Source organism: Oncorhynchus tshawytscha, linkage group LG11 (assembly GCF_018296145.1).
Source record: "Oncorhynchus tshawytscha isolate Ot180627B linkage group LG11, Otsh_v2.0, whole genome shotgun sequence".
NCBI classification, from domain to species: Eukaryota; Metazoa; Chordata; class Actinopteri; order Salmoniformes; family Salmonidae; genus Oncorhynchus; species Oncorhynchus tshawytscha.
In genome coordinates this window covers 25,986,038-26,004,619 of record NC_056439.1, presented here as the reverse complement: position 1 = coordinate 26,004,619, position 18,582 = coordinate 25,986,038, and the positions used below count along the sequence as shown (strand labels likewise).

At 40.9% G+C, this 18,582-nt stretch overlaps 1 protein-coding gene across 1 annotated transcript; it reads left to right on the top strand.

Annotated features, from left to right (window-relative positions):
- The first annotated feature begins 844 nt into the window (after positions 1–844).
- LOC112250103 (ovarian cancer G-protein coupled receptor 1-like) lies at positions 845–13,530 on the top strand. The gene is made up of 2 exons (XM_024419965.2): positions 845–1,170; positions 10,126–13,530. The coding sequence occupies exon 2, from the start codon at positions 10,232–10,234 to the stop codon at positions 11,321–11,323; it is 1,092 nt and encodes a 363-aa protein (XP_024275733.1). The 5' UTR covers positions 845–1,170; positions 10,126–10,231; the 3' UTR covers positions 11,324–13,530.
- Positions 13,531–18,582: the final 5,052 nt, after the last annotated feature.

The window sequence follows — 18,582 nt, the reverse complement described above, 5'->3', positions numbered from 1 at the left end:
CATCATGGGTCGTTGATCTGTACTCTATAGAAATGAATAATTATGAATGTCCCTCCCTTCGTTATATTTAAATGTTTGGGTATTATTCTACACACAAGCTATTATTGTAATGAGCTCGATCTCCAAACAAGACCAAATTTGGTTGGTCCAAGCCAGACTAAATCTGTACCAATCATAGTTGTCTATATTTCACAAGTTTGGACATCACAGAACAGCACAGTACATGCCAGTAGAGTTCAGTACAGTAGAGGACAGTAAAGAGTGTAGTTCAGTTGATTATTACATACTGTACACAACTCATGTGTGTTCTACTGTACTGAACTGTAATGCACTGAACTATACTCTACTGTGCTGGACTATGCTCTACTGCAATGTTGTTTGTGACTATTATGAAGGCAAATCATTAATGCAAAATTAAATATAAATGTTAATATTAGTTTTCAGGGGCCTTTAGTTAAACATTGTGTTTTGATGCATTTCTAATACTTTTAAATACTTTTTCTATTTGTTTTTTTAGACCCCTTTTCCATCGGTGTGCCCAGAAATCAAAGCCTTTGTAAACCATTTTTCATCCTAAATAATAAAAATAAGCAAATGTATCTATGCCTTCATTTCACAAAAATATAGACACTTCACTTTCATTTGACACCAAATTTGATATACTCATATAAACTTGGTGCTCTTTGGTACCTTTACATGAAAATTACCTTATCCTTTAACCATACAGCCACTGCTGAATAAGAGCTAGACCCACCCATACTGTGCAACTGACTCAAGTTTAAATATTACCAGAGGGTCGTTTCTAACATTAATCGCATGAATAGACACACAGGCGAGGGTTGTAATGTACAGGGAAGGAAATTACTCTGAATGATGATATAGTTCAAGAAGATATGCTGACAAAATAAGGCACTAGCGAAACCAGCATTCTTATAATGAAAGTAGGGTTTCTCAGAATCTGTTGGTCTGTGGCACTGAGCCCTATAAAGCTCGTAACCACCGTGCCCTCCCGTCTCTAACGCCAGATGTGAGCAGTGCCTCTTTCGCGCTACAGCAGCCTTACTTTCGGATTGGTCAGTAAACCAAGCGCTTGGAGAGTTACTGCCGAGAAACCTAGCGACTCTCACCATCAAAGACCGCGAACAGCCTATTTTAAGGGGCGTGGATAAGGTAAAATCATATCTTTAGTATATCGCTAATTATTGGCGTTTGTGGCTTAATTAGTCTACTGTATAGGGCAATATAGCCTGTTCATTGCGGCACTACCAATGCATTTCGAGTTTTTGAATAATGTATAGGCTAAGCCTTGGTGGATCTAATTGGTTTTTAAAAGTATTGTTTGAAATGCACTATTATATTTTCTCAGTGCGCTTATTTATCTTTGCAAATAATCCCTAAATGTTGTGCTGTTTGCAATTGTACAATAGGCTTTCCTGTGTTTGGTGTCTGAGGGAAGTAGCCTAGATTGTATGTATCCTAAGTAGCCTGCATTTGTATGTATCCTATTAACGCCTTCTAAAAACAGTTATCCTATTGAACATCTTTACAGTAGCTTACTTAATGGGAAGTGCATCGTGCTGTGGTGTGGACCGTAGGTTAGCCAGTGGACAAGAGTTCTGCATGGAGACCAATGCGATTAACAGGTGCAAGATTTTGGAAAGGATTTTGCATATTGTTGAGTGAGTAATATCAATAACAGTAATGTCTTTTCTAGCTTAAAAAATAAATAAACATAGGCTACTATCCTCGTTGGGGACATTATTCTAACGTATTTTTTATTCTGGGTGGTATTAGGCTATATTTTTTTATCATTGTCCGATATTGGAATATGCATTAAATTCTGCTCAACTGGTGGTGGAATAAGTATTGTTTGGGAGTTTAGCACAAGAGTACTACGTAGGTTAAGAAGTCAAACAAAGAGGAAAAGAAAATATGCCGATGCGTATTGGAGCTTCTCAGTGGGCCAAACCATGTCCTCAGTCTCTCTTAGTGGACCAAGCAATGCCCTCCGGTGACAAAAGTTGGGTACCACAGAGCTGCCAGTCTTCATCTCCTGTGGCATTAGTCTATGAATGAATAGCTTGGCTGGCATTGAGCTATGAATTGATTCAGACGTTGTCTCCTACACACACAATCCCCAAATGACTATTTAGAAAGGAAAGTAGAGACTGCTGAAATTAACCAGACATGGAGTGGATTGCAATACTCGCTGGCAACTTACAGTAGTGCTTTTGTAACAGACTTCAGAACGCACGGTAAACTCACTCCACAGCTTGCTTGAAATGTCACCGATGGAGCTATCCTATTTGGATAACTCGAACGTTGTCAAGGAGGGTGGTAACTTGTGTTAGCGAAGCAGAGGTCCTAGGTTCAAGCGTCGGTGTGCGCCGAATCAGGAGGAGGCAGTGCTCTCTAAGTAAGTAATGTGCGGTCATTTATTTACAGTGGTGCTGTGACCTAGATCTACAGTTGCACTCAGTTCAACGCTGGGGTCACTGTTAAGGAAGTTTGAGGGATGAATGTAGCACATGGGGATGTGTGAAACTTAATCGTCAGCCTAAGTGTCCTCACCCGCTCCAGCGAATAGCTAGCTTTTCGTGAGACCCAGACTGGTAAGAAGCTTCAGGAGAGCGGTCACTTGTTCTAGCAAGGCAGAGGGCCTGGGTTGGAGCTTCGGTGTTGTTCTGTGAGTCAGGAGGAAGTGGGACTTCCTAAGCAAGCAGCGTGACATCCTTTAAACTTTCAGTAAGATATTAGCTCAAGGTATGATTGTCCTGTGATGTTTGTATTCTGCTGATTTATTGTTCAGTCTTCATTGGTCTGGTGCTGGTAGAGAAAGTTATGGTATGCACTTACAGACTCCTCTTTATGACCATAATGTGAGCCACATCCTGCAGAAAGGACAGGGAATGTTGTTATTGATCTAAAATATTCATACTAGAAATCATCCTAATACAATATCAATCAGTAGCTAATGTCCTCGTAAACCAATTATGATTTGGTACTGTACTTTTTCCCAATGGGATCACACAACAAAGGACTAATGTGAGTGTACATTATGATTATAATGAGGATGTGGTGGTTATAATGACCAACTTGCTGCCTGGTACACCTGTTGCTCTCTCTGCTTCTCCTCCACGGCTCTGTAATTGCCCCTGATGGGATATATAAATCTGTATTTAATTGAACTGAATAGAACCAGAGAAGGACATAAGCCTGTGGAGCAGGCATGTTCCAATATCCACACCTGCATAACACTTCAAATTAGAATGCATTACCAGTACATTGCTTTTTTCAAGTGGTATGCTGGTGTGGGTATTGGAAGAACTGTTTTTGGTTCCGGGTAGAACCCTTTTGGGTTCCATGTAGAACCATTTCCACAGATGGCTCTACATGGAACCCAAAATGGTTCTACCTGGAACCAAAAAGGGTTATCCTATGGGGACAGCCGAAGAACCCTTTTGGAAATACTTTTTCTCAGTGTATAGTCTTGCTTGTGACAATACAGAATGACCACATGTTGATGCGTTACTTGCGTTCTCATGGTTTGTGTCTGAAATTGGACCCAATAGGACTCTGGTCAAAAGTATTGCCCTATAGATGGAATAAGGTACTATATAGGAAATATGGTACATTATATAGGGAATAAGGTGCTATTTCAGACACGTACATAATTCCATGTCAGACACGATTAGACTGAATTAGCCCAGATAGGACAGCTTTGTTATTCTAGGCTTGTCTTTATTGGAAAGAGATGCTCATTACATGCTAAGGGTCCACTGGGAATTCCAGGACTTGCTGTGAGATGGACCTGCCTGTCAACAACATCATCAGCCTCAGCCTGAGCACCTCTAGGGGTTGGCTGTTCCTCGACTACAGAGATCTGCTGTGTGAAATAGGGGACACAATTTAAACAAATATTTGTTGTGTTCAGCACAACGTAGTTAAGTGTTTTTGCAACCAAATGTGTGTTTTAAATGGTTTCACATTTCCTGCCTACTGAACACGCCCGTGGCTACACTTCAGTTTCAGTGGGGATGGTTTATGGCTTTGTGTTGATCCAAATCTCCATCTGCACATGGGCATATTTAGACAGGTTATATGAGGACAGAAGTTAGCGCAGAGTAACTGATGGCCGTGTTCATTTTGGAATAATATCACAGTGTAGGAAGGACCTGAGGCTAATGATGCGTTTTAATATTTCATCACTTCATTCTTGAAAAGTAATGTTGATTTGAGACAAACTCCTTGTTCTTCAGCAGCATGTGTTACTACTCCAGGCATGAGTACAGTACATCTTGGCCACAGGAGGAACTTTTATCAAATGTTGGTCATGTGACATACACTATCTTGCTTGTCCTGTTTCCATGGTTACCGTGCTGTCCTCCCTCTGTGTTGACTATCTTGTATTTCTGATATAAAGCCACAGTAGTTCCAATTTAGTTTGCCAAGGTAACATGCTGTTGGCAGACTCACTAATCACCTGGTAGCAAGGCCTGGCCAATCAATACATGTATTTCAGGCCAGCTAGTAGAGTGCAGACCTCACGGATCTCTGCCTGTGTGATAAAGCAGAGGATCATTTCACATAGAACAGCAACAGCTCTTGGGAAATCACACCAGCTAGTGTGTGTAATTTATCATTCCTGAACAGAGCAATGCCCTGTATTTTAATGCTCACACACTGAATGTTTGAGTGTTGTTACTAGTGTAATAAACTGTTACTACACAGGCATAATATAAGTTTTCATTAGGTTTATCATTCATGTGTTAATGGTTTACAAAAGAGCATATGGCTTCCCTGAGAAGCTGTGAAGTTTTGACTGGGTCTAAGTTATGATGAGATCTTCTCTCTGTCCTGCAGGCCTTTTTGTGGAGGGCTAGTCTGAGATAAAGTTGGGCAAACTGTTCCCTGTACTCTCCTCTGTCCTCCTGAGGTCACTCACAGCAGCACAGAAGAATCACTCCAATTGGAGGTCTGGAGTTATTAAGTAAAGCTTGCAAATAGTTGCATCTGTAACAGGATACTGGTATGCTATTTGTGACCGACCGCCTTGATTCGGTCTTATGTAGCAACATTTTAAATTGTGTTTTTTACATTGGATAAAATCAGAGACACAGCTATAAAATGGTATATCATACACTACAGTTGAGGAAGAATGGGGAAAGTATTTTTTTAGAAAATGTCCCTTGAATGCTGTGGTACCTAGTGGCGAGCTCTTCTTTGTCTACACCAATTTAGCATTGTTCACATCCCCTTAAACCAGCCCCACCCATCTCTTTAAGGATTCACATGTGAGGTCAGGTGCTAAACAGTGAGTAGTGTAGTAAAGATTACGACCAGAAGTGGTAAAAGTAGAAGCCTAAAATAAGGTAAACAGAAAGTGTCCAAATATTAGATAACACTTACCCAGACTCTTGCTAAGTGGGTGTGTCTCTACAGCGAAATGGTTACTTGCATACTAGCATTATCAAAAATAGATGGTGTCAATTCTAGAGAGAGAACAAAATAATATACTGTATATACAAGAACAATATCAATATCAATGATACTGGTGATGGGGTAGTTACAGTTGAAGTCGGAAGTTTACATACACCGTAGCCCAATTCATTTAAACTCAGTTTTTCACAATCCTGACATTTAATCCTAGTAAAAATGCCCTGTCTTAGGTCAGTTAGGATCACCAATTTATTTTAAGAATGTGAAATGTCAGAACAATAGTAGAGTGAATTATTTATTTAAGCTTTTATTTCTTTCATCACATTCCAGTGGGTCAGAAGTTTACATACACTCAATTAGTATTTGGTAGCATTGCCTTTAAATTGCTTAACTTGGGTCAAACGTTTCGGGTAGCCTTCCACAAGCTTCCCACAATAAGTTGGGGGAATTTTGGCCCATTCCTCCTGACAGAGCTGGTGTAACTGAGTCAGGTTTGTAGGCCTCCTTGCTCGCACATGCTTTTTCAGTTCTGCCCACAAGTTTTCTATAGGATTGAAGTCAGAGCTTTGTGATGGCCACTCCAATACCTTGACTTTGTTGTCCTTAAGCCATTTTGCCAACTTTGAAAGTATGCTTGGGGTCATTGTTCATTTGGAAGACCCATTTGTGACCCAGCTTTAACTTTCTGACGGATGTCTTGAGATGTTGCTTCAATATATCCATATAATCTTCCTACCTCATGATGCACTTCACAAAATAGATGGCACCAGTCTCTCCTGCAGCAAAGCACCCCCACAAGCCACCCTCCCCCCTTTATTCTCCAAACATAACGATGGTCATTATGGCCAAACATTAAAATTTTTGTTTCATCAGACCAGAGGACATTTCTCCAAAAAGTATGATTTTTGTACCCATGTGCAGTTGCAAACCGTAGTCTGACTTTTTTATGGTGGTTTTGGAGCAGTGTCTTCTTCCTTGCTGAGCGGCCTTTCAGGTTATGTCGATATAGGACACGTTTTACTGTGGATATAGATACTTTTGTACCTGTTTCCTCCAGCATCAGCACAAGGTCCTTTGCTGTTGTTCTGGGATTGATTTGCACTTTTCGCACCAAAGTACGTTCATCTCTAGGAGATAGAACACGTCTCCTTCCTGAGCGGTATGATGGCTGCGTGGTCTCATGGTATTTATACTTGTGTACTATTGTTTGTACAGATGAACGTGGTACCTTCAGGCGTTTATAAATTACTCCCAAGGATGAACCAGACTTGTGGAGGTCTACAATTATTTTTCTGAGATCTTGGCTGATTTCTTTCGATTTCCCCACGATGTCACGCAAACAGGCACTGAGTTTGAAGGTAGGCCTTGAAATACATGCACAGGTACACCTTCTAAAGCCATGGCATACTTTTCGGGACTTTCCAAGCTGTTTAAAGGCACAGTCAACTTAGTGTATGTAAACTTCTGACCCACTGGAATTGTGATACAGTGAAATAATCTGTCTGCAAACAATTGTTGGAAACATTACTTGTGTCATGCACAAAGTAGATGTCCTAACCGACTTGCCAAAACTATAGTTTGTTAACAATACATTTGTGGAGTGGTTGAAAATGACTCCAACCTAAGTGTATGTAAACTTCCGACTTCAACTGTAAGCTGTATGCATACAATAAGGGGTAAAGTGGCAGAGCAGCAGGAAGAAAAAAAAATAGTAGCAGCAACATATGGTGTGTGTTAGGAGAGAGTAATGTGAATAGAGGCTCTGCAGATAGTACTGATGACTGAACTCACCATCAGTGATGAACTGGTCTGAACCACTCATGAACAAGGGAATCTATTCGGAGAGCCTGTTTCTGTCCTGCCCTTGACTTTGGTGTAGGTCATGTGATGTCCATAGTCTCTTCATCGCAAAGCTCCCTGATCTTCTCAAAAATAGAAGTTTGTCTAGCTGTGTCCAGTCCAAGTGGTGCTTGTACAGGCAGACCATCTATGGGAGGAAGAATGTCAGCGTTGCTCAGCAGTTGAAACCTGGTCCCAACTGTGTCCGAATGCTCCTTGGCGACCACACCAGGCTCCAGTGCATCTTTATTTGACCTTTATTTAACTAGGCAAGTCAGTTAAGAACAAATTCTTATTTTCAATGACGGCCTAGGAACAGTGGGTTAACTGCCTGTTCAGGGGCAGAACAACAGATTTGTACCTTGTCAGCAACCTTTCGGTTACTAGTCCAATGCTCTAACCACTAGGCTACCTTGCAGCCCCATATCTGCATCTAAGCTGTAAAACAGGAAATAACAAAACAAATTGAAAATACATTACAACCTTGCATGACATCAATTCACCTCCCAAGTTTAGATAAGAAGAATAACCTCATGCAATGAAAATGATATTCACCTGAAGTGCTGGTACTGCTTGTTCTGTGGCAGAGGAGTCAGGTGTTGTTGCCAGCCAAAGCTTTCCACCAGCACCGTACCATCCTCCAGTCCATCCAGCTGTGGAATGTTGACCCCTGTCACAGTGCTGTCCTTCACTACACCAGCAGTCTCAGGCAAAAGTGTTCACTCTGGTCTTTCTAGAAATGTATCATATCTGAAACTATAGCTAGACTCTTAACTGTATCATAACCGGCCATGATTGGGAGTCCCATAGGGTGGTGCACAATTGGCCCAGCGTCGTCCGGGTTAGGGTTTGGCTGGGGTAGGACTTCATTGTAAATATGAATTTGTTCTTAACTAAAATAATAAAATAAAAAGGAACACTTCACGGCAGACCCCTTTCATTAAATAAGACGTCGTTTGAGTTTTGGTCCGTTGTGTCAAGTCACTCTGGTTCACACTGACCGTGTGCAAAATGGCATAAGAATTGTCCTCCTGAAAGTAGTCCATCACAACTCTTTCCCACTGACCTTTGTCGTTAGCGCCTGATAAATTCAGGGGGTCAATGTTATTAGGAGCAGTAGCAACACATTTGCAGTTCTCCATGGCTAACGTTATATCTTTAGAAAAAACTGCAGTAGAAAGGATTGCACATAGCGAGCAGCTCATTTTATAGACAGAAGATGCTACACAGCAGACCAATCTGTAACTCATCTCTCAGGATGTCCAGCCCATTCATTATCTCAACCAATCACGGCTAGCGGGAAGGTTCCTGTCTTTTTTTCTGTGGCTAAACCAACTAGGCTTGTAATTTAACTTTAAGTGTTTTCGTATTTACACATGACATACAACTTTGTTATTAAGGCACAAGGTTAAATAAAACATGAAAGCTCAAATGTTCCAGAAGGTATTTCTGCCAAAAAACCGCATACAAAACAAATATAAAAAATAAACTTTCGAATGCCTCTCCTGTGAAGTTGTGACTTGCGATATACGCCTAGTTTTCTGAAACTAGTCACATTTTAAGATGTGAGTAGCTATCTCAGATTGTCCCAGTCTGCTGCTAAAGCCTTGTTCTTAGTCCGTGCATTATTATATTACTCTATCAAAGGACTCTCATTGTATCATTTTGATTTCAGGAACACAATGACAAAACATAAATCCTCGTGACATTTTGTTGTTTCTTCTTCCAGACACTACGGTGTCCCCATACCGGGGACGGTTGTTGCTCACGTGCGCTAATGTGACTTTAATGATGTTGTAAGTAAAAGTAAACTTTCCAGGACATACACATGTCTTTATATGGGCAGAAAGCTTACATTCTTGTTAATCTAACTGCACCGTTCAACTTACAGTAGCTATTACAGTGAAAGAAGACCATGCTATTGTTTGAGGATAGTGCACAACGACAAAACACTTTTATCCCGGCAACTTGTTTGATACATTCACCTCTGAAGGTAAATAATGTACTTTCATTCAGTAATCTTGCTCTGATTTGTCATCCTGAGGGTCCCAGAGATGAAACGTAGCATAGTTTGATAAAATCAATTTTTATCATTCAAATGTAGGAACAGGGTTCTACAGTTTAAACCGATGCCTTCTCTGGGTCCGCACCCACAGCGCCCGGCCATCTAGATGTGTGAAAGTTCATGTATAAGCTAATGATCCATCATGTATGACATTCCTGGGAGTGTATAAGCTTCAATGTTGTATTACCATATCATTATTGTATGTTGCTGTAGTTATGTACTTGAAAATGTATCAATTGACCAGTTCGGCACATTTGGGCAGACTTAATACAAAATACTGTGCAGTATTGCAATGCTTCACTGGGTCAATCTGAAACTTTGCACATGCACTGCTGCCATCTAATGGACAAAATCTAAATTGCTCCTAAACCCCTATATTACATTATGGCCTTTCTCTTGCATTTCAAAGATGATGGAACAATGTTTTTTATAGAAAATGCATGTATTTTTTTTTTGTATAATCTTTTACCAGATCTAATGTGTTACATTCTCCTATATTCATTTCACATTTCCACAAACCTCAATGTGTTTCCTTTCAAATGGTATCAAGAATATGCATATCCTTCCTTTCTGTCCTGAGCTACAGGCAGTTAGTCATTTTGGGTGAAAATGTGAAAAAAATGTCAGATTGTCCCAGTCTGCTGCTAAAGCCTTGTTCTTAGTCCGTGCATTATTATATTACTCTATCAAAGGACTTTCATTGTATCATTTTCATTTCAGGAACTCAATGACAAAACAAAAATCGTTTCCTCGTGACATTTTGTTGTTTCTTCTTCTTCCAGAGCTGAGTGAGTGGAATGGCCAGGACTGTCGTTGTTTTGAGTCAAACTCACTGTGCTGAGCCCCACAGCCTGGTACTGTGTGGGTGCTAACAGAGAGGAACAAAGCATGTGGACCACATCTGCTATGACAGTCAACATGTCTGAGGCTGAGCCAGACCACATTAACTGCACCATCAGCCATGAGATCCACCAGTACCTGTTCTCTGTGGCCTACATCCTGGTTCTTTTGATTGGCGTTCCCACCAACGCCTACTCCCTCTACCATGCCTGGCTTCAGCTGAGAGACAAGAACGAGCTGGGGATCTACCTGCTCAACCTGACCGTGTCAGACCTCCTCTACCTGGCCTCTCTGCCTCTCTGGCTGCAGTACATCTTCCAGGGAGATGACTGGAGACAAACTGAGTGGCTTTGCCAGCTGTGTGGCTTCCTGCTCTATGAAAACATTTATGTTAGTATCGGATTCTTATGTTGTATCTCTATAGACCGTTACCTGGCCGTAGTGTACCCATTCCGCTTCACAGCTTTTCGAAGTATGCGGGCAGCCACGTTGGCCAGCGCCTTCATCTGGCTGAAAGAGATTGCTGTGGGTGTTGTCTTTTTCAGACACAAGGAGCTAAGCAGGGACAGCACCAACCAATCAGTGTGCTTTGAGCACTACCCCATGCAGCCGTGGGAGTACCCAATCAACTACTACCGTTTCGCTGTTGGCTTCCTGTTCCCACTAGGCATCCTGTCCGTGTCGTATCTCCGCGTCCTGCGGGCGGTCGGAAAAAGCGTAGGCACGCAAAGCACCCAGAAAACACGCATCAAGAACCTGGTGACCAGCACCATTGTCATTTTCCTGGTGTGTTTCTCTCCATACCACGTGTTCCTGCTGGTGCGTACCATCTTAGAAAGAGACTGCCCCTTCATAATCAACATCTTCAACTACTACCACGTCTCCCTGCTGCTCACCAGCTTCAACTGCGTGGCCGACCCAGCACTGTACTGTTTCGTCAGTGAGAGGGCCCAGCAGGGGATCCAACAAGCCCAGGAGGCCTGTAGGCAGGCCCTCTGCTGCTGCTGCCACAGGGGACAGCACAGCCCTGTCACAGCCACAGGTACAGACTCCGAGGTGGCCACCTCCAGCGAGAACAGAAAAGTCTCAGTCACACTGCTGACGTCTAGTAGTAATATTAATAATACATGGGTTTTATGAAGCTCTTTTGAAGGACCTAAAGACACTTGAATAGTAGACTAGGAGCTAGGGTTGGATTTGGATGAGAGAGAAGGTCGGGGAAAACATACATACAGTGACAGGACATTGGACATGAGACATTGGACAATGATATGATTATGGCCAGTCCCATGAGCAGTAACATGTGAAGTTCATAGGAGCCCATCAAATTCGCTGTCAAATGAAAGCTAAGAGTCTATATTTTAAAGAAATTAACTTATATATACATTTTTCAACCATTTCCAATGCAAAACATGTGGAATAAGCAAAGGCTTTGATTTCTGTTCAACCAGATAGAAAAGGGGTCTTATAAAACATCTACCAGAAAAGGTCTTAAAGGTATTAGAAATACATCAAAACCCAGTAATGTTGAAGTAAAGACCCTTCCAAGTAATATCTATATATTTATATTTAGTTTTGCAGAAATTTTTTGACATCTGTAAGTTTAAGGAATATTGCCTAGTGTCTTGTCATTCTCTTACCAGAAACATATCTTTAAGATATTTTCTCATTTCTCTCCCTCATGAGGAGGGAGGATAATGAAAGTTCACATAAGTAACAATTAAAGGTAGACCTACCGATTTGAGTGTTTTTACTGATAACAATTTGGTTTATGATTTATTAAGTGATTTAAAACGTGCCATTTTTGTTACCAAATTGGTAACGGAATGACTTCTCCAATTGAAGTCACTTCTCCTGGTTCTTATTGTCACCTAGCCATGACTCTCATGAGCCCTCTCTATTTCCATTTACTGTAACCAGCCCTCTCACCCACTGAGCACCGACGGACACCGCACGTCCATGGACGTGGAAAGTAGTTTACATTTTGTCAGTCCAAATCTAAACCAATCATAGATGTCTGTTTCTACTCTACTGTACTGACCTTTACTATGCTGAACTATACTGTGCTGTACTGACATTTACTTTTCTGAACTATACTGTACTGTACTGACCTTTACTGTACTCTGCTCTACTGTGCTGTATTTTGGTGCTGTACTTTGTTGTCCAAACGTGTGAAACAATGACGTCTATGATTGGTACAGATTTGGTCCGAACCGGACCAACCAGATTTGGTCTTGTTTGGGGCCGGAGCTCATTAGAATAATAGCCATTGTGTAGAATAATGCATTACATTTGTTCTACCTTTTGTGTACCTTTTCAGGATACATCACAATAATTATGCACTTCTGTATAGTACAGATCAATGGTCTCATGATGTGACCATCTGTTTCCCGGGTGTTAATCCACTTCACTTACTGTATGTAGTTCAATAACCAAAGTAGATTTTTCTTTTCAAACTCAAGTTGTCATATCATAGCTGACACCGATTCTTTCTGCAAACATCTTTGAATCTTAATTTGGAGTAAAACGTGGTCCAAAAAAACTGAGGGAGATTATATTGGCATTCTGTTACCAAACTTTACATCTGCACTGTTCTTCGAGTCAATGTTTCTGTCAAATATTCAGTGGGAATTGTTAAAAGTTGTGCATAGAGCTGTATGCTTTGTTGAACTTTGCAATCAATGGTTTTTGTCTGGCATACAGTCTGTGTCATTCTGTTACAGTGGCCTTGGACATATGACATAGTAAAAGTGTTATCATTAAGGTAGTAACATATGAATATGATGCTTTTTGTTTTTTAAATGAATGTTTTATACTTTCTTTAACATGTGCAGGACACTTGCACAGGTGATGCTGCCTTGTGTATAAGCCTGAGTTGAAAACTATCTTCAATACCAAGTTCTTTCTGCAACATTGTCAGGTTTTAATCTTTCATCACATTATGTAATATTCATTGTGTGTTTTTGGTTTTGAGAGTGACTCTGAATTCATATGACATATCAGCACAGATTCGACATATCAGCACAGATACGACATATCGACATAGCCTCTTGACCAAACTTATCTCTATTTCCTGATTGTTTCTTTTTAAGTACACTGAACAAAAATATATAAAGTGTTGGTTTCATGAGCTGAAATAAAATATCCCAGAAATGTTTCATACATACAAAAGCTTATTTCTCTTAAATGTTGTGTACACATTTGTTTACATTCCTGTTGGTGAGCATTTCTCCTTTGCCAAGATAATAATCCACGTGGCAGGTGTGGCATAACAAGAATCTGATTAAACAGCATGATCATTACACCTTGTGCTGGGGACAATAAAAGGTCACTCTAAAATGTGCAGTTTTGTCACACAACACAATGCCACAGATGTCTCAAGTTTTGAGGGAGCGTGCAATTGGCATGCTGACTGCAGGAATGTCAACCAGAGCTGTCATTTTAGAGAATTTGGCAGTACTTCCAACCGGCCTCACAACTGCAGACCACATGTAACCATGCCAGTCCAGGATCTCCAGTACCGGCTTCTTCACCTGCGGTGTTGTCTGAGACCAGCCACTCGGACAGTTGATGAAACTGTGGCTTTGCACAACCAAAGAATTTCTGCACAAACTGTCAGAAACCATCTCAGGGCAGCTCATTTGTGTGCTCTGCGTCCTCACTAGGGTATTGACCTGACTGCAGTTCTGCGTCGTAATCGACTTCACTAACACGCTGGAGAAGTTTGCTCTTCACGGATGACTCCCAGTTTCAACTGTACCGGGCACATGGCAGACAGCGTTTATGGCGTTGTATGGGTGAACGGTTTGCTGATGTCAACGTTGTGAACAGAGTTCCCCATGGTGGCAGTGGGGTTATGGTATGGGCAGGCATAAGCTACGAGCAACGAACACAATTGTATTTTATCGATGGCAATTTAAATGCACAGAGATACCGTGACGAGATCCTGAGGCCCATTGTCGTGCCATTCATCCGCCGCCATCACCTCATGTTTCAGCATGGCAATGCACGGCCCCATGTCGCAAGGATCTATACACAATTCCTGGAGTTGTGAAAATGTCCCAGTCCTTCCATGGCCTGCATACTCACCACAAGTCACCAATTTGAGCATGTTTGGGATGCTCTGGGACAGTTTTTCTGATCCACACCCCTACACCCCTATACCCCTACCCCTCCACACCCCTACCTTGTTCTCTTTAAGGTATTTGTGACCAACACATGTGTATCTGTATTCCCAGTCATTTAAAGATTAGGGCCAATTTAATTCATTTCAATTGACTGAATTCCTTATATATAATGTAACTCAGTAAAATGTTTGAAATTGTTGCATGTTTAGTTTATGTTCAATGTACAAGTAGTTATTATCTTAATAGGTCCTCTGGTATTCTTGCTGCTCAATATATGTGAATTGCTTCCAGTTTCAGGGGTACGTAAGGATTCCTCAGCTCAGATTCATAACTGAAGGTGTGTGGAGAGAATAGACATACTGTATATACATACATCATTGGTTGAGAGCCTTCAGGGAAGCATCAGCACCGGCTCAAGCTCATTAGTAACCCTGAGGTCTTGACTTACTTGACTTCTGTGTTTAGCATAAGATGTTCACAGTGTTCTCTACTGCACTCTCTTTCCCACGGGTTTGCCCTGCCCATCTTAAGGATGTCTTAGTTGGAACTGCCCCATGATGCCCCCATCCCTTTTCCCATTCCCATGTCTTCCCAGGCCATGTCCTGGCCACACAGCCTGAGTATTTCCAGGTTAAACGACCCACAGGGGAACTAACGTATCTGACCTTTCACACTCTGCACAGATTATTTTCTGCTGCATGTTTTCCCTCCTCACATTAGGAGTTTGGTTTTAAAGTACCACATCTCCCCAGAACAGAGAGAGAGAGAAATAGGCTTTTCTATTGTGAATTATGCAGTTGTAAATCAATGAAAGATGGAATGGTTGTTCTAAGCGGTCAAACATTGAGACATTCAGAGTTCATAAATCAAAGTATTTCAAAGCAGAACAAGAACCCAGGGGTCAATCAATTCACACCGAAGGAGCCAGTGTAACAATACTGTTGACTCTTTATATAACATTTCACAGGGGCTCTAATGGGATCAAATGTAATTTGTTTAAATGTTTTATGTTTAACCACATCATGAAAATATGAACATAAATCTGTAGAGCAAGTACTGTAACCAATTCATTGGTTTAATGTTATTTTCTCTTGCTGTTTGGGAGATTTGCTTTGTGACCATGCAGTCATGCCTGACATTAGCAGTGACACACTGTACTCAGTGATGCATGAAATGCCTTCTCGCTGCGTGTTTTTCTTCTTCTGCTGAAGTTATGACCTCTTGCTGTTTCCTTTCATATCAGTTTGGTCTAATCGGAAATGTTTTCTTCACATCTGTCTCAAATATCCGGCAATACCTCTGGTAACCCGGCACATAGTGGTTAGCTCGACAAGGTGAAGGAAGTAGAGACGCTGTTGCACCCTCTTGCCAAGGGTGGTGATGGTGACGATGAGGGAGAGGTTGTTGTCATGATGCCACAATGCCAGTTCACTTACCTCCTCACTATAGGCTGACTTGTTGTGGTTGGTTATCAGGCCTACAATCGTGGTGTCGTCAGCAAACTTGATGGAGTTGGTGTCGTGCAAAGCCACGCAGTCGTGGGGTGAACGGGGAGTACTGATGACACACCACTGCGTTGAGTCAGTGTGGAGGAGGTGTTGTTGCCAATCCTCACAGCTTGCGGTCTGCCTGTCAGGAAGTCCAGGATCCAGTTGCAGAGAGTGTCCAGACTCAGGGCTCTGAGCTTGGTGTCGAGCTTGGAGGGAACAATAGTGTTGATTGCTGAACTGCAGTCAATGAACAGCATTCTCACATAGGTGTTCCTCGTGTCCAGATGTGTTATGGCTGTGTGAATAGTGATAGAAATGGCATCTTCAGTGGATCTGTTGTGGCTGTAGGCAAATTGGAGTGGGTCCAGTGTGCCTGGCATGCGGGCCTTGATACGGGCCATGACCAGCCTCCCGAAGCACTTCAGGATCACATAGGTGAGCACGATGGGACAATAGTCATTTGCGCATGTCACGTAGTTATTTTTGGTCACTGGGACGATGGGGGTCTCCTTAAAGCATGTAGGGACTACAGCCTGGGACAGGAACAGGTAAAAGATTTCAGAGAAGACGCCCGCTAGCTGGTTAGCACACACTCTGAGGACACAGCCTGGGAGACCATCTGGGCCGGCTGCTTTGTGAGTGTTTACTCTATTGAGAGTTTTCCTCACGTCAGGCTCAGAGAGCAAAAGCAAAAGCACCACCTACGCATCACTGTATTTTGTATCAGAACGTAGGCTTGCACTCTTTGAAGTATCGTAGATTGATGCATTGCACTCTTTGTTTATAAATCCCTCCTGCATAAGCTTCCACCGTACCTTACTTCATTGTTAACAGATGTACGAGATGCCAGACCCTGTCTCATGGATGGTTAACTCTGGAGATCCCTTCAGTTGGGTTGATCTGCTTTTAGTTTTTATGGAAGAACTTAAGTATTTTTACCTAAGTTCTACTTGAGTTGTTTTTGGGGATATCTGTACTTTACTATTTATATTTTTAACAACTTTTACTTTTACTACACTATATTCCTAAAGAAAATGTACAATAGGTGTACTGAACAAATTTGCCTCAAAGACCGATAAGGGCCATCAGAATAGATTGTCTTCCAACATTTTGGAAAACCATATAATACCAAATTCAGTGTGTAGGCCCATGCTACATATCTTAACTTAGTTTGAGAAAAGCTAAAGGATTTGTTAAGAGATGGCTGAGTTAGTTATAAAGCAGGAAATCAGATGTTATGTGTCCATTTAAATCCTTTGTGAATCCACTTCACAATGGCATATCAGCTTGAAACTGTTTAGGGTTACCGAAGACATTATGAACCATGTTAAGTTTGGCATTGACATCTTAAAAAATAAGGAAACTATTAATAGTTGACTTTTGACGATGTAACGCTAATATTTCAAATAATCATATCATCTTGTCATGGTCTAAAAGTCTTTGTCAATAGTCCCTAAAGAGTTTGAGAAAATAACATTGATGCGTTCAAAGATGCTAAAAGTACTAAAGAAATCTTCTTCTCATGAACCATAGGACCAAATTACACCACATTTGGAATGTAGGCCTATCATATGTCTTAACTTAGCTAAGGAATTGGTCAGATTTTACGTGTCCATTTTAAACCACTGTAAATCCACTCTAATCTTGTCCTTTCTGTCATCCTGTGAACCCCATTCATTGCTGCTTCCATCTATATTTTATGACTGTGTTTTGCTTTTCATGTATTGTTGTGTATTATAACATGCATTTTAATGTGTGTGTGGATGTGTTGTTTATGTGTATGTTGTATTTTGATGTGTATTGTTGTGCTAAACAGGACTCATCTGGAAAAGAGTCCTTGGTCTCAGCATTGACTCCCTGTCAAAATAAAGTGGGAAAACATTTGTCATGATGGTTGATGTATGGAGTTGTGTGGATTCCTCTGTAGAGTTGTTCTCTGGAAGAAAGGGCTTTCATGTCATTTTATCTTATTCAGATCTAGGGTTACAAAAGAAGGGTATATCACTTGAAACTTTCTAAGTTTACTAGTAAAATACCCAAATGTTTTACTTTTTTAAGGATTTAAGACATCTAGTGGCCCTTTTGGGTACTTCAGATTTTTACAGGTGTCTGGAATTATCTCTGTCCCTCTGTGTGGCCTTATCACATGTAAAATGCATTAAATAATTCAATACGATTTTCCAAAAAACAAAACAATGTTAAATATAAACCATCAACTTAGTGAATACCGTTGTTTGGTATTAGGGTTTCAGCATGAAATATCTATATTTTACACACTTGTTTATTTTATGATGTCAGTATATATTTGTTGTCAATGTTTTGGAGTCAAACTGGTAGCAGTTTTGAAAAACATAAATAGTTGGAAAAGTTGCAGAGTTAATTGAAAATAATGCCGTTGTTGATTACAAAAACGAATTGAATCAACTTTGTTTCCATGTAATTTCAACCCCAAAATACTTCTGGACTTGCCAAAAGTTATCAAAATAAACAAATTTTGTATTTTTTTTCACCCAACTTTTAACCTAAATCCAATGATAGGGTTACATTTTTGGTCGATTCCACTTTGCATGCACGTTAGTTGACATCTCAACCAAATGTAAATCAAAACTAAACTTTGAACTGACGTCTGTGCCCAGTGGGGAGATTTTTTATTAGTTAGGCTATTTTCTCTTATGAACTCGGTGGTTCAAGCCCTGAATACCAATTGGCTGACAGCCATGGTCTATCAGACCGTACCACGGGTATGACAAAACATTTTATTTTTACTGCTCTAATTACATTG